This window comes from Typopeltis vanoorti, chromosome 19 (genome assembly GCF_054136105.1).
Source record: "Typopeltis vanoorti isolate ZY-2024b chromosome 19, IOZ_Tvanoo_1.0, whole genome shotgun sequence".
Classification (NCBI taxonomy): domain Eukaryota; kingdom Metazoa; phylum Arthropoda; class Arachnida; order Uropygi; family Thelyphonidae; genus Typopeltis; species Typopeltis vanoorti.
The window spans coordinates 57,116,127-57,133,632 of record NC_143567.1 but is presented as its reverse complement, the minus strand read 5'-3'; the positions used below and the strand labels follow the sequence as shown (position 1 = coordinate 57,133,632).

Sequence of the window (17,506 nt, the reverse complement as noted above, 5' to 3'; positions counted from 1 at the left end):
TGTTGTGACACAGCTACAGCAGTGCCTGTGCATGGATTCAGTCATTTTCCATGCAGGATGGTGCCCTTCCCACACTTCATTCGACTCGTTCAAGAACATTTCAGGGAAGCTAGAATGATCACTGCAGGCTGCCTCGTTTCCCCCTGATCTCTGGTCCACAGATCAGGGATCTTGCAAAGTTCACAGCATTTGGATCACTGGGTAATGCTCCACAAGGCTATAATTTTGATCCCTGCATAATTCTACCTACAACCCTATTGGTACTGAAAATAAAATTAAAAAAAAAAAAAAGCAGAGGGGAAACTGACTTTTGAAATGAAATGCCTCAGGAAAATAAACAGCTCATTGGACAGAACTTAAGATTAACACAAGTGCTGTAAGATTTGAATATCCCTAATTCAGCATTTATTAACACATTTAAAAAGCATCAACTCTGTTGGTTTGGCCACATTTTAAACTTCGTTAATTTATGAATGCTGGGAATTCTACTCATGTTGCCACCTCCTTTCCCTTTGGTTTGTAATTGCATATATATCATTCATGCACTTATAAAGCACACCTAACAAACATCCATTAATCTGATTTAGCTTTCTTTTTAGTTTCTTTTCCAATCATTCTTTTGAATTTTGGGTCTCATTGACTTGTTTATTCAACACTGCATGCACAGAAAGAGAGCTGTCAATCCAATTTTGAGTTTATAATTGTGGCATGTTTTTTGATGAATGCAAGTTCACATTTTAACGTTTTACCTATTGGCTTTGTCATCAATATATTTATGTTTCTGAAGAAGAAGAAGAAACAGTTATTTATACTGCTTGCCAATATATACAGACATTTTCACTCTGAATGGCAGAAAAGCATAAATCAATATTTATAGACAGGCAATATATATACTGTACTGTTTGTGAACAGGCAGCAGATGTAAAAGACAAGAAAATGTGGTTGCCATTTGAACTTTCTGGACCTCTGAAAATCAGTTTTGGCTGTGTTATTTAGTTGTTGATGTTTGGAGTTTTAAATTGAAAGCTAATTGCTGTATATTTCATTCATGCTTGTGAACAAGCATGCTACTTTTAGAATCAACAGATGAGAATTAAAGTAGGAAGAGGAAAAGAAGTTTCTGTATTTTTTTTTAGAAGTGTTTTAATGGTGCCTTTGTTGTTTGGGTCAGAAACAATAGGTTGGAATGAATAATCCAACCAGCAAAATGAAAAATATAAGTCACAGTAATCATCCCTCTTGGCATGTTTATAATTTTAGATGGCAAAAGGTAAATAGTGGCTGTGTGTGATACTCCATGAGAGAAGAAATAAAGTTCTGGTCTGAATTCTGAATTGCCTAGAACAGAGACTGAATTTTTTTTCTTGTTAATTACTTTCATATCCAGCTTAATAACAGTGGCCAAAAAAAATAGATGTTGAGAGATTTATTTAAATCTCTTTTTAAAAAAGTCCATTTGTAAATTTAATATGCATGACATACATATTACAGATTTGCCCTAATTAGGAAATACCGCTATAATAATAAGATGCACTCCGGCAAACTACAGAAAAGCCCGAGCCTTTATCCTATAGAACTAATGCTCTTTTAAGAACATTATTGCAAAAAACTAAACTTGCAAAGCATTAACAACAGCAGACTGAAACTAAAATAGCAAATGGCTGAAGATTGCTTGTAGAAGTTCCAAATACTGATTATAATTATTTTATTTTTGCATATAAATTGAGATGGATTTTAATGAATGTCTTTTTAGATGCTATTTATGTAGTTGAATTATTTTCATTTGTGTTGAACCTCATTCAATTTCAAGAACAAAAAGTTTATTGAATAGCTAAATTTTATATGACTAATCAAGGAAAATAGATATCACTATGTCAATGTTCCATCTTTGACTATCAAGAAAAATAATCTGCTGTGCTTACAGATCCTTAAGGCTTTCGACTTCTCTAGATTCTTTCATAACCATAGTTTTAGGGTAAGAAGGTTAGTGTTATTTCTGAACAGAAATTTTTTGTGTGTGAAATGCATGAGTTGTTAGTTGTTCTCTTGACTGTTTTGTAGGGCTAAAATTGTGAGTTTTTATGAGGGAATATCCCATCTTCATATAAGAACTCATCTTCCATTGAAAAGTCCTGCAAGTTCTTCACACTCTAGATGGTCTTTGTAACCAAAGGGCTTTGTCAAAACCGACTCAGCTGCAGAGATTTTGAAGTAGATGTAGGAAATATCTGAAAGAAGGGTTTGGATTGACTGGTGGTTTACAGGTTTTGCATCTGAAATGGGTCATAGTGAGTTGCAAGATTTTTATAGTCCCACACTGATTTTTTTGGATATGATCAAGCGTACTAATCAGATATCTCCTTTTAGAGTACAAATACTACAAAAAGGTTTACAGGTTTTCTGTCATTTGTAAGAACCTATGTGTGTATGCCTTACGTGCATATCTTTTAACATGGTTTTCAGGATAAGGCAGTTTTCCAAAGTTCTCAAACGCTTATTTAACCATTGTTATTTTGTTTTTATAGTATATCTTCACAAGATTTTGTTATGAATCAGTATACAGTTTTGTTTTTGTCTGTTTGCTTCCATATTATTTAATTCTTAAATAATTGCATAGAAGATGTGATCATTCTAGTTTTTTTTTTTTTTTTTTAATTTGTACAGATCAACACGTCATCATCGTAGCCGGTCCCGGTCTCCAAAAAGGAGGCGGTCGCGCTCACATTCAGGATCACGGTCACGTTCTCGTAGGAGAGATAGATCCAGATCTCGTGAGAGAGAAAGGGAACGAGAAAGAGAAAGGGAAAGAGAGAGGGAGCGAGAGAGGGAAAGGGAGCGAGAAAGGAGAAGAAAAGGATTACCTCCAGCCAAGCGTGGACATCTCGGTGGTAAGTTAAATCATTTAAAATAGTAATTGTGTCAATGTCAGGACTTGGCAGTGCACTCTTAACCAGATTTGACTATTTTGCATTCACAAACTATTTTCCTATACCATTGTACAATAACTGCTTGTTATTGATGAGAAGCAAAAATGTAAACAATTTGTCCTCTATCCAAATGATAAGTCAAAAAGTATTGAAAATACTATTTCAAATAAAATAAAATTTCCTTTTCAAATAGTATTGAAACGGAAACTGAGCACAAAACTACTATTAAGCTATATTTGCCTTTGAAATTGAGTTGTTCTTTATTGCAGCAATCGTTATCATCCTTTTACATCTGTGTGTGTGTGTGTGTGTGTGTGTACACACACACATACAGCCAATTCTCTTTTTACACAATTTCAAAATAACACGGTTTGGAAAACAAAAGCAATGCTGTTAAATTCGGAATGAAAGAAGATTGAACCTATAAGCGCTTCATTCCGAATTTAACACGAAATGTCATTCCCAGAGTCAGTATTGTTTTGTCAGACTAAATAAGATGATGTTAACTTACCAACATAATTCCTTTTTCTTTGTATATATACTGTTTCAAGTCATTTAATTGTAGATAATTCTTGTAAATCTCCTAATGTATTAACTGTGTGCTTTGTATAAATAATTGTGTATGAGAGAGAGAGACAGAGAGAACGAAGTAATCGGCTTATAAATTGAAATGGCCTGAAGCAAAACACGTGAGCAAGGCAGAGTAGCACCTGAGTTTCTTCAGGAAGCTTACCAGAGTACGGTATGGCGCTTGTTGTCAGGGAGAAGCAAGTGCCATGCGCAGTGAAGGAAAAGCAGTGACGTAGGAAGAAAAACATAGGGCATGCAATGTAAAATTGGTTGCGGCACTTACAGAGCTCTCTTGGTTCTTTTCTTCAACGGAGCAGTCAACGGCGTCAGGAGGTCGGAAGGCCACGTGGAAGTGTCCTGGGGAGTTCAAGAGTCAACCTGTAGCTAAGCAGAGCAAAGTTTCCGATCCAGCGAGGAACCCATCGGAGAACAGAATGCCATGCCGAGCTGATTGACCTGAGAGCAGAGCAGCGAACCTCCACTGTCGTTTCCATGACGATGTGCCCCTACCCGAGACCATTGCATATTCGCGTAGATGAAGTTTCATAAGAGTTAGGACGAGACCAAGGATGTGCTGCCTGGACGCACATGTAGAAGGCCAAGTATCTCTTCATGCCTGGGTAAAGTAAACTTTGGTATGTTTTATAACTATTGAGAGAATCAAGTGTTTGCTAGTGAGATGGACTTTCAATTTGCTAAGACTGAATAGTGAAAGGACTTTAGTGTTCACACTCAAGAAATTAGAGAAAATTTAGACTTTAAGCTGAAGAGCTGTGTAGAATTGTTTTAGAGATATTTTCACTGTGTCGAGTGCAAATCTCTTCCAGAAATGCTGTTGGCAGAGGTATAAGATTGCCTTGTAATTGAACTGTTATCCTTAATTAATGTCTTATAGAATGTGTAGAAATTTAAAGTAATTAACAGAGTACTCTAGAGTTTTAGTATTGATTTAATAATATGCTTAAAATGATTCATATCTGTATACTTTCATGAAATTGATTTTTTTTGTTATGTTAATTTATTGACTTGCCTGATTTTCTTCCTATTGAACCGCTCATAAAAGTAGAACCAAGGTGGGAAGGGAATAAAAGTAAAGAAAGCTACAACTGCAAAGCAAATCTTGATAGTTTAGATAATTTAAGTAATTAATAGTTTTGGTTAAGAAAAACATATAGTGTGCTAAGCTGGAAACTAATTCCTTGATATTGCATTGTTCAACTATCTAAGACATAGACTGGATCAGCTTCTATTTTTTCATATGCACTCTATTCTTTTTTACACAGTTTTCATTTACATCATTTTTTCTGGATCTAATCTATCATGTAAATGGAGAATTGGGTGTGTTTTGTTACTGTAATGAAGTTGATAATCTGAGGATAACTAAAATGTTAGTACTAACGAGTTCTGCAAAATTTTCTCAGCATCTTGTGGATACATGTTTAGATTATTGGAAGACCTTGCCACTCGTAATTATTGTGCTGTTTTCTCGATTATTTCATTTATAGTACCACTCTTGTCATCCCGCTAATTTTTAATTTACCCACATAATATACTCTTAAATACTCTGCTAATCTTTCCTCTCCCATACAATTAAGCCATACCACCTGAGATTAGTTCTATTAACACATTCCTTAAGGCTAACAATGGCAAATTCTCTCCTAATATCCTAATTTTTGATGTGATACTGCCATTGATGCTATTTGTTGGCTCCACTAAACTTTCTCAGAACTCTCATATGAGTGGTCTCCAATCTTTGATCAAGTGTTTTATTTCTAACCCAGCTCTCAGATCTGTAAGTTAATATTCATTTGAACATTGTCTTTTATATAGCTAATTTAGTATTTTTGGCTAATTTCTTTTTTCTTCTTTTTTTTTTTTCCCATATAAATTTTATTCAGCTGACTACCAGCTTTACTAATTCTGTTTATTTCCATATTTAATTTGCTATCTTCACTAAAAGTTTTGCCTCTGGAATGGTCTACTTGTTGTGTAGGTTCACTATACAGGATACAATGGAGGTTTTCAATGTTCTGCCTATTTTCATTGTCTTTGCCTTTTCTTTGCTAATTTTCATACCAAATTTATTACAACAATTATTCAATTTATTTATTTATTTGGATTTATTTAGAAGTATATCATCATCTGCATAAAGTAGAAAGCTAATATCAACATCACCAATTCTGATATCAGATTTAATACTTCCTTCATAATGTGATTCAATTGTTAATTGAATAACAGTGGAGATAATATGGAACCTTGTCACACACCTCATTTTATTAAAAATCCTCTTTCTGTACTTCAATTCTAACTGCTTAGTTACAGCTTAATAGAGACTTGTTTGATATAATGTCATACGTACACCATATAACTGTAGCATCTTGAAGATCTTTCCTATTGGCACTTTTTCAATATAGTTTTTTTAGATCAAATAAATAAATACAAATCTTTGTTATATTCCTGAGATTTCTCAACTCTTTGTCTTAAACTGAAAATCTAACCCTGATAACCTCTATTTGGCCTGAATCTTACCAGGAACACTCAGTAGGGAAATACTTTTAATTCTCATGTTCAGTTTTATTTCTCTTTTTATAGATGGGTACTATGAGAGCTCTGCTCCATCATCTGGAATTCAATCCTCTGACCAGGCCTTCTGAATTATCCAATACAGCCACTATAAAACTTATACCTCCATATTTGAGCATTTCTGGTCAAATTTCTAGAAAATCAAGACCAAGAAGGTGGCAAGATTTCTGGAGGTTGTTGAAAAAGCTCAGAAATGGAGGAAAGAGTGCTGTAAAAGGAATTAGAGATGAAAAAGGTGATATGAAAACAAGAGAAAAAGATATTCTTGAAGTATGGAGTAATTACTTCGAAAAATTGCTAAATGAAAGAAGCAGTGATGACAGCACAGTGGTAAAAAACACTGACCAGGGATGCAATCAGGAATACATATCCATACTTGAAGTAGAAAAAGCCTGAAATGTAGAAAGGCAGCAGGAGTAGATGATATACGACCAGAAATGCTCAAGAATGGAGGTATAAAAGTCTTAGTGGCTGCACTCCACAGTTCAGAAGGCCTGGACAGTTAATTGGATTAGAGCTCTCACAGTACCCATATATAAAAAGAGAAATAAAACTGAATGTGAGAATTGCAGAGGTATTTCATTATTGAGTGTTCCTGGTAAGATATATGCAAGTATACTTGAGAAATGTTTGAGAAGGACTGTGGAAGACAAGCTTGGTGAAGAACAAGCTGGATTCAGGCCTAATAGAGGCTGTCAGGATCAGATTTTCACCTTACAACAGATAATTCAGAAATCATGAGAATATAATAAAGATCAGTATTTAATTTGAGTAGATCTGAAAAAGGCATACGACAAGGTGCCAAGACGTGGGTAACACTGAATAGGATTCATATGAATCAGGCAATATGTGCAGACTTGTTATTTAAATGGGGAAAATGCCTTTCTCTTCAATGTGGCCACAGTGCTCCTAAACAAACAATTCATGACATCAACTCTGAATTCAGAATGCATTCTTATCGAGGTAACTTGTCTGATTTTCTCTAAGCTGCACCGTCAGTACTAAAGAGGACTTTTTAAACTGACCCCTGAATCTCTGGAGTGGATCTAGGATTTAAGGATTAATCTCTGATTCTTTATTTTAACTTATTGTATCCCTTTTAATATAATTTTTACAACTGTGTTCTTATGCTGTTTTTATGTAATATGTATGTAATATCTTATATCTTGAGACCTATTCATCATACGCTAAATAACTGTCAGTACTCGATTGGATCAGAAAGTTAGGCATGTAATTGTATTTTTTGTTATATTCATGTTCATATGTTTTTTATGCTGTGTACTGCATGTGCCAAGCACTAAATAAATGTAATTTCACCTTTTGTTATTTTCTTTTTTTTATAAATTGGTGTGATAATTAGGTAGAACTACTTATGTGGGATTTTTAACCCAGCCTTCTGGATTCCTCAGCATGCTCATTTTATGTCATACACCTACTGCTGCAGCCTTTCTATCTTTCACATTTATAATGCTTTTGTCTACCTCAAGTCATATTGACCTGTGCTCGTGATTGCATTTCACCTGGATATTTTCTGTGACTATCATTTGTAGTATATTGCTTTTATGATCTTTGATTCCTTTTGTGATATTCTTTCTTAAATTTTTAAGCTTTTCTCAAAGCTTTGTTTGGAATTTTTCCTTTCCTTTTTTTTTTTTTTTCTGAGAACACATTAATTGTTACTTAATAACTTCTTATATCCTATATCTTTTTCTTACAACTTCATATGCTCCCTGACTGACTCACTTTGAATTTATTTATCTTGTCTATATATAGACCATAACACTTAATTTCATAGTAATTTTCTTCAAAATAAAATATGCAGTTATCTGTTACATGCGATTATTGGGAAATCTTACTGGATCACAGCCAGAGAATTACCATGGCATCAGAAATGTGCTCTGAAAATTTGTGTGAAGGGAAGGAGTTGTTGATTACACTGTTGTGAAATTATGGTGTGGAGTATATATTGAAACTACTATTCATTGGATGTTGACATTTTTATTTCCTGTTACCAATACTATAAAAGTGAGAGATGTATGTATAGAATTATTTATGTATATATCCCTTCTTACATAACACTGATGTGCATCTAAACCAGATATTCTAAAAACATCTGTCCATATATGAACTGCAGTCAGAAAAAAACATGTTTATGTACAAATAAAATATTATGAAGCTTTTTTTTTTTTTTTTTGAAATTCATTCACATTCACTCATCATGTGAAATATTGTATATCCAAAGATTTGCAGAAATATGGTTATTAGTGCCAGCTTAAAGGTTAAATTGACAACATGCTTACAGCTCAAAACTGAGTACACAGAGTATCTAGTTTGAATTGCCTGTTTTGCAAGTTTATATTGTATACTGAAGATATCTTTATGAGAGACAGTATTGGAAGTATTAAATAGTGTTCTGATCCTCTTAGTGCTGTTTTACTATTAAGCCCACAACATAAGACGTTTTAAGATACAATACAGTTTCCTTAAGAATTACAGTGGTGCCTCGCAATTCGACAGTTGAATTTTGCAGGTTGACACATGCTCGTGCATGGAATTGTGCGAGGTCATTTGTTATTTTTCATTTCTTGTTGGGTTGTGTTGGTGTTTGCTTGTGTTGTTTGTGCTAATTTTCAATTCTGCATTTTTCAGAAAGTAAAAATTTTGTGTATCTGCAGTTATTTTTTTTGAGTGAAATTTAAGAATGGGGTCCAAAGAGAAGTGAACAGAGGAACAATTCAGGAAAGAAGCACACTTGTTTGAGCATAGAGAAGAAGAAGAAAGAAATTGTAGATAAAGTGCAGAAAGGTAGAACAATTGCAGATGTAGCTCAAGAGTATGGCATTCCTTGGTCAACTGTGACAACTTTTTGGCAACAGAGAGAGGAGATTATGGGTGCTAGGGTGTCTGCTGGTGCAATGAAGATTTCTGACAAGAATAGATTTTTAATCAATGAGGGGATGGAAAAAGCTGCTTATCATCTGGATTAGAGAAAGACAGATGAAGGGAGATCCAGTAACTCAGGCAATGATCTGTGGAAAGGCAGGTTAATTTTTGAAGAATTGCAGAAGAAAACTCCAGGATGTAATACTCAGATCAAACTGAGGAATTCAAAGCAAGTCGAGGCTGGTTTCACAGATTCCAAGGTATAACAGACATCCACAGTGTTCTCAGACAGGGGTAAGCTGCTAGTGCAGATAGAGGCTGCTGAAAAGTTTCTGAAAAAAATTGAAGATTTAATCAGAAGGAAGACTACCTGCCACAGCAAATTTTTAACGGGGATGAAACTGGGTTATTTTGGAAGCGCTTGCCAAATCGAACTTGCATCATGCAAGAGGAAGTGAAGCTCCTAGGACATAATCCCATGAAAGATAGGCTTACCTTGTTATTGGTAGCAAATGCAAAGCGGAGACTTTAAAGCCACTTCTGGTCTACCACTCAGAAAATGCTCGGTGCTTTGGGAAGAAAATCATTAAGTCCAAACTGCCAGTGATGTGGAAATCCAATGCAAAAGCCTGGGTAGACCAGCAAGTTTTCAAAGATTGGATTTTTGAGGTGTTTGCCCCGAGCATGAAGAAGTTCTTCTGACAACAATTTGCCTTTGAAAGCACAAAGCACTGCTGATCTTTGACAATGCTAGTGTCCACCCTCAAGACTTAGAGGACATTCTTGAAATTGACTTCATCAAAGTCCAGTTCTTGCCTCCAAACACATCACTGATCCACCCCATGGATCAAGAAGTGATTGCATATTTTAAAAACCTTTACACCAAGGCTTTGTTCTCACAGCTTTTCAACATGACTCTCTTCTGATAAGACACTGAAGGACTTCTGGAAGACTGAGTTCAACAATCTCCACGGCATTTCTTTATTAAAACTGCCTGGGATGGAGTGACACAGATAACCCTTTGTTCATCGTGAAAGAAACTCGTTCCTTATTAGTGCAGACCAAGCAGCTGCAGCCAAGCAAGAGATCATTATGGCAGAGAATCTCGGCATAGAAGAGGTTGATGATGTTGATGTAGAAGAGTTTACAGAAGTCCTTCAGTGTCTTGTCAGAAGAGTGAGTCACGTCGAAAAGCCGTGAGAACAAAGCCTTGGTGTAAAGTTTTTTAAAACATGCAATCACTTCTTGATCCATGGGGTGGATCAGTGACGTGTAATGGAGGATCACGATGACGAACTGACCATGGAGGAACTCAGAGCAAACAGCAAACAAAGGAGAGAGAGAAAGAGGAATTTCACCTGAAGAAGAGGATGGCAGAGAAAAAGGGCTGATGCCAACAGCTGCCATTAAAGAAGTTTTATTCCATTGGGAGAAGGTGCAGTCTGTTTGTTTGGAATTTCATCCTAGCACTGCTGATGTGAGCAGAATGACAGACTTGTTCAACAACACCATCATTGTTCAAGCAAAGAGGAGACAAGAAGAGGCAGAACAGGATAAAGACCCTTCCAACATCTAAGGCTCAATGGATTGTATGTATTGTGTATACAATAGTGTATTTTGTAATTTAGTGTGTTATGCAATAGTAAAATACATAAAGTAAATAATATGGTGTATTTTTCTCCCACTCCCCCCTAATGGGGCAGTGGGATGCCGGTGCCACAATTCGACATTAGTTTGGCAACGGATTAGTGTCGAATTGCGAGGCACCACTGTACCAATATAAACATTGTTATTCTTGTTTTTCTGTTTAACAACAGAATATTCTTCTAGTCAGATTTGTACTTTCACACTTTTAATTAATGAAGAAAGTCATTTCTTTGTCCAATCAGTATATGTCCACACAACACTAACTAGGATAGATATGACTTTAGGAAAAATTGCTTCTATAGCAAAATGTCAGTGGGAATGCAGTGTCTTTCCAAACTAATTCATCTTTCTCATATATTCAAATGACCACTTGGAACACGAGCAAAGATAACTTGAGGAAAACTTAGTGTTTCGAGGTTATATCTTTATATAATCACTTAAAACACAGAGAGAGAAACAAAATGAGAAAATTATATAACCTGTTTCTTCATAACAAAATCAGAATATTTTAGTATCATATTACCTGACATTATTCTAGATAACAAACCCTTAAGCTATTTCTTTAAACATACATTACAATTACTTCACTGAATTCTATTTTATATCGTAGATTCCTTAATGAGAAGAAAACTTATCAGTGAATGCCTAAAATTTCACCATTTGTATTGTATATCAACTGAATAAGTATCTACTTCTTAATCCTAACAAATAAGTACGGGTGAATTCCATAATGAAAACTAACTTTGAAGAATTCTTTCATTACAGTTTTAATTTTTCTGTATCTTAACTTCAGTTTCTCTCTTTCACTGTCTTATATGTTACACCATGACCTCCACAAGCATCTTTCTCTCTTCTCCCAATTATAACTCTCAGTAAACCAGATTGGCTGGTTATGTAAAGAAGAGTTCTAAATGAAAATATCGGATGCAGTTATCTTGTGATATATTTTTACAAACCAAGAAAGAAATGTATCTCCAAAAATTTTTGACAAAGAAATTTAGTGGCACAATGTTTGTAAAATTTACGATTACTTTAATAACATAAATGCATTTCATTGCCATTAATTATCCATATTTTAATAATTACCAAGATCTGAATAAAGGCTTAGATTTTGTGTTATAAACTTGCAGACACAAACAGTAAGAGGAAATCTGATTGAACTTTATAAAGCAGCTCTTAAGGGGTTGAATAAATAGAATTATAAAGATAAATTTACATTTTCCTACAAATCGTGTACTAAGGGATGCAGTTAAAACTGTGAAGGATTATTTTTACAAGAAGTTGAGTATTCTAGAGACAGACATAAAATCTAGAGAAGTATTTTTTGGAGGACATTAACTTTCTATATCTGATATTTTTTGTACTTTTTTTGGAAGTGTTAGTGTGCAAGATAATTGAGCATTTTTATTGTTGAGAATGCCATGTTCTGAGATTGATACTAGATTGGCTTTGCTCTTCTTATATCAGTTTAAATCCTGAATAAATAGCTAGGTTTCAATCTGTTCTATAACACCAAATTAATTATTGTTATTAAAGCTATACGATTAATCCTAACTCTCTCTCTCTGTGTGTGCGTGTTAAAAAAAATTAAAGTACTGAAGGTATACTAAATTTTTTCACTGTTTATATTCATTTTTATAGCATTAAGCCCATGTTAATTAAAATTGTCAAAGTGTATACAGTATGATTTTGCTATAAACTACCAAATATCATTTAATTTAGAAATGGAAGTTTAGATTGCTCTTTTTAGTGAAAATTAAGTTAAAAGTATAAATTTATCAAAAATTGATTGTTGTATAACAGATATTAATTTAAAAATCCTTCTGTTAATATATGCTTTCTAATTTTGTAATTTAACCTAAGGATGTGCATGACAGGATGTGCAAAACTAATTATTAAACAGTTCTCTTTCTGATTATGTGATACATGAGTTTTTTTGTGATAAATAGCAATCGTTCTTTTTCTTTTTTTCTTTTTAAAATTTAGAAGAAAATGCTTATTGTAATGTAAAAAAAAAAAAAAAAAAAAAAAGAAAAGAAAGAAAAAAAGAAAATCCGATTTATACTATTCTTTCTTTTAGTATGCAGTACAACTCTTTGGCTTGGACATGTACCAAAAACAGTATCAAAAAGCGATCTAAATGAAATTTTTGGTGAATTTGGAGGAATCAATAGCATTGATGTAAGTATAATTGCAAACTTGTAAATTTTCACAAAATGTTGAAGTTAATGCACATCACAAGATGGATTATTAGAACAGTTGCTTTTAAAATACAACACATCTTTTTTTTACACACACACACACACACACACACAAGGCAGAATATATACAGATAGCATGAGATGCAATGTTCTAGGCAAAGGAGGTAATTTGCCATGGTCATCTATGTAGAAGTTGGAAGAGAAGAATGAAGCCAAGACATTAGCCTTGTTTTTAGGTGATGTTACAATGCTATGTGAGGATGAGATACAGGAGGATACACAGATGGACAAAAGTTACACCTGACTGCTTTGGCAAGGGACCAGAAGGCACAACTCCTAGTGGCACAAGCATTGAGTTTTCTACATTTATCCTTGTTGAATTTAGGTTTTGTCCTTTTAATAGTGGTTTTACAAGTGTTGCATACAACAGTGTGGGCCGTGAATGGAGTGGTGTTTTGGTCTCAAACCACTTGTGAAAAGCTCTTTGCTTTTAACACACTGGAGAACTATGGTTTAAATATGAATTGGGGATGGCTAAATTTTAGCCATCATAAAAATTCAGATGGCTAAAATTTATTAGCCATCTGAATTTTTAGTGATTTATAATTTGTAAAAAATGTGAACTGCACTAACTTCCGAAATAATGTTGATGGTTTGCTGTATTTTGCACTTTTAATTTATGTACTTTAGTAGTCTGGGACAGTTTTGAATTTAATATGATAATAACAGAAAATGTGATGAGATTTTATTTTATACAGTTTTCTCTTAAGTATCATGGGCATCATCAGTATAAAACTTAAATTAAACAAACATAAATAACAAGACCCAATAATAATGAAAATGTGTAAGCCACAAGTAAATGACAGAGGCTTCAACTTCTGTCCTAACAAATTTAAAAAAATAAAAATAAATTGTACTGTGCATGCACAAAACCTGTCCAAGGGAGGGATGCATGAAGTAAAGATTCACAGTTCCACGTGTAATCATTGTAAAAGAAAAGTGTTTTTGCCTATAGGCCCTTAGTCATCTTTTCAAAGTTCTAATGCTTGACGATGGTATTTTCAAGTCTCTGATCTTGCCCATAGAGGTGGAAGCCTACCCTTTGCAAAAGTCTAGAAAGCCAGGCTAAGAGTCGCATTGAATCCAGCAGATCTAAGTAGATTAGTTTTGATCTTATAGTTAATTATCCATTTTCCATTAAATTCAGAAGAATCAGTTTCCTTGTTTGGATTTTAGTACAGTATTGAATGCAATATTTCTGATCTCTTGTATGATGACAAAAATAAATTACGTTTTGAAGTAGCTAAAATTATTTATAGTCATCAGGAATTATATTAATGCTAAAATTATTCATATTCATCAAGATCAAGTGAAAATACATTTTTAATTGATCTTGATACATTTCAAAAACTTAGAAATCATTGTGCAAGGCCACCTAGAATTTATGGGCTTTCTACGTTAGATAAATTACAATATCCTCTCCAACCCTTTACAGATTGTTTACAAAGTCATGCATCTAAATTTTGGAGTTTCTTTTAAAATTTCCCTCTGCTCCCTCTCTCTCTCTCATACTCTTTCCTTCTCTTATATCAAGAAACCAGCAATTTTAACTCAAAAATCAAGGAAATGAGCTTGTACTGCTCTCAGTGACATTTGTTAGCTCCTGAAATCTCTGATTAATCCCTCATACCCATATTTTGAATGCATGAGAGATGAGTTTTATTACTTTATAATGCTTGCAGTCTCACACACACACACATCCCTTATTGTTATAGAACAGTAATCAGATAGCTTTTCCTCCATTCGTCTGGCATTCTCTCTCTGTAAGGATCCTTTTGAAAAGATTTGTCAGGAAGGTTACACCTACCACATCTAAACTTTTCATTCCGGATATCATCAGGTCCTGGTGGCTTTGTTGTTTACGATTTGTTAATTGCGCTCTTTACTTCTGATTCTGTGATCTTTGTCTAGGTTTGGTATTATTTAGCAGGTGTTGGCAATACTCCTTCCAACTCTGTCTTATATCATCATTCTTTGTCAGCCCCATATTCATTCTTTATCTATTTGACTGCTTTGAACTATGATGTCTATTTTATGTTCTTGAAGATTTCCTTATTGCTTTCCTTGATAGGGGGTGTTATATTATGGATTCAACATAAAGAAAATGGAAAAAGGGATCTTTATTTGAGATCTAATCCCTGTGTTGGGGCAGATAGTAGAATATCCCAACCGCACTCTTGTGCATCGTAAGAGGTAATAAATGGAGACCCAGTTTTCAGGGGTATAGCAGGTACTCAGGAGGGAGATTAGCCCTCCCTGTAAAAAATTATTTGATTACGGAAACTGTAAATCTGGGTGAACAAATGCTGCTGGCACAGACGTGACTTATGAGACTCCCAGAGGCAGTTATCTAACCTGGTCTGATGTGGATAACGTATATATATGACATACCAAGGGGAAAGCCTTTCGGAACCCTTGGTATTGAGAGTCACTTATGAAGCCATGAAAAATTTTAAAGATTGGATCATGGAGTGTCAGAACACGTACTATCTAGAAACAACTAGACCGGTAACAAATGAAATGGACAATTACAAGTTAGACATTTTAGGTATTAGCAAACTCAGATGGACTGGTTTTGGTAGACCTATAACTAAAGACAACAAGACAATATTGTACTCTGTATCAGAGAAGAAGCATTAAGAAAGGAGTTGCTCTAATATTGAACCCAGAAGTAACCAAAAGATTGAACCCAAAAGAAGGGGTGCTTAAGGGTCAAAGCTGTATAACTGAGAGGAGACCTCCACATAGCCTTTAAAGGAATGCGGAGAACTGACCAGGGCTTCTGACCTAATGTCCAATCCTCACCTTCTCGTGGTGCACCCTGTTGGGTATCTACTTTGATACTGAACGAACGAGGATGGGCTGGCAATTTGGGATTTAGCCGACCAAATTGTATTCTTATTGGTTAAACCAAAATAAAAAATGATGGTACAACATGACAAAATTTCATGCCGGCTGGGGCGTCGCCCGGTTAAACAAGGCCCCCGTTGTTTTCGCCAGGGAACCAGGGCGAACAGCGAAAAGTCAGCTACTGGAACAAATCTGAAAACAAACCCCAACTCAACATCACCAGAGTTAAAGATCGGTACTATCAACGTAAGAAGCCTGAATGGCAAAGAAATGGAGCTAGCTGAGGAATTAGATAAGTACCAGATCGACATAATAGGGGTGACTGAAACAAAAAAGACCAAAACTGGTGAGATCTTTCTGAGCAATAAATACAAAATGTTATATTCAGGCAATAACAATCAAGGAAAAGAAGGAGTAGCCATAGTATTCAACACAAAATACGAGGCTAATCTTCTTGAATGGCAGTCAGTCTCAAGTAGAGTAATGTGGGCAAATATGAGAATGGGGAACTGGACAATGAGACTTATTTGTGCCTATGGTCCCACAGAAGGTTCTACTAAGGTAGAAGTGGAGGAATTTTTTGAGGCTTTAGAAAAAGCAACTGACACAATGAAAAAGGAAAAGTTGGTCCTTGTTGGGGATCTAAATAGTAGAGTAGGAAATGATTGTGAGACATACAAAAATATTTTGGGAAAATTTGGAGAAAAGAGCAAAGCTAATAATAATGGCAAATATCTGTTGGATTTCTGCTCAGGACATGGACTGGTTATTACTAACACCATGTTCCAACATAAAAATGTGCACAAATTCACATGGAGAGAAGAGGCTAGGAATAAGAAAAGTCTCATTGACTATGTTATTGTTGATAGTGATGTTTTCTCCCTGGTGCAGGACACCAGAGTGTACAGAGGATTTGAAATTGGAAGTGATCACTATTTAGTCTTGAGCAGGATAAAATTGAATTTCATATTGAAAAGAATAACATGTAAGAAAGTTTTAAAGCGAATAAAAGTTGAGCAGCTCTCAGATGTAAACTGTAGACTAAAATACAGAAATATTATTGAAAAGAAAATGAAAGAGTTTGAGAACAGGAATCAAACCTTGGAGATTCAGTGGCAAACTCTGAAGGAAACATTGATTGATTCTGCCAGAGAGGCATGTGGTGAGGTTGTGTGCAAAGATAAAAAAATCAGAACTCCCTGGTGGACACAGGAAGTTAAAGAGGCAGTGAAGGAAAAGAAGAAAGCATATCAAAAGTTCCTGGCAAATAAGTCAGCTTTTACTCTTACAGAATACAGAGACAAATGTAAGAAAGCTAAACAGTGTGTAAAACTAGCTAAACAAAAGTCATGGGAGGACTTTGGCAAGAATATAGAAAATAAATATCAAGAAGGTGGCAAAATATTCTGGAGGTTGTTGAAGAAGCTTAGGAATGGAGGAAAGAGTGCTGTAAAAGGAATTAGAGATGATAAAGGTGAAATGAAAACAGGAGAAAAAGATATCCTTGAAGTATGGAGTAATTACTTTGAAAAACTGCTAAATGAAACAAGCAGTGATGACAGCACAGTGATAAAAAACACTGACCAGGCATGCAGTCAGGAATACATATCCATACTTGAAGTAGAAAAAGCCATCAAAGGCTTGAAATGTGGAAAGGCAGCAGGAGTAGATGATATTCGACCAGAAATGCTGAAGTATGGTGGTATAAGAGTCTTACAGTGGCTGCACTGCATAGTTCAGAGAGCCTGGACAGAGGGACGAATTCCCGATGATTGGAGTAGAGCT

At 34.8% G+C, this 17,506-nt stretch overlaps 1 protein-coding gene across 1 annotated transcript in view; it reads left to right on the top strand.

The window, feature by feature from the left end:
- The window catches only part of Isha (Insulator su(Hw) mRNA adaptor), a 314,370-nt gene that overhangs the window by 168,895 nt on the left and 127,969 nt on the right, over positions 1-17,506 (top strand). Inside the window, exons 10-11 of the mRNA XM_090409621.1 lie at positions 2,665-2,888; positions 12,691-12,791. Of these exons, the coding sequence (XP_090265747.1) occupies positions 2,665-2,888; positions 12,691-12,791 (325 nt within the window). The remainder of the gene's footprint in view (positions 1-2,664; positions 2,889-12,690; positions 12,792-17,506) is intronic.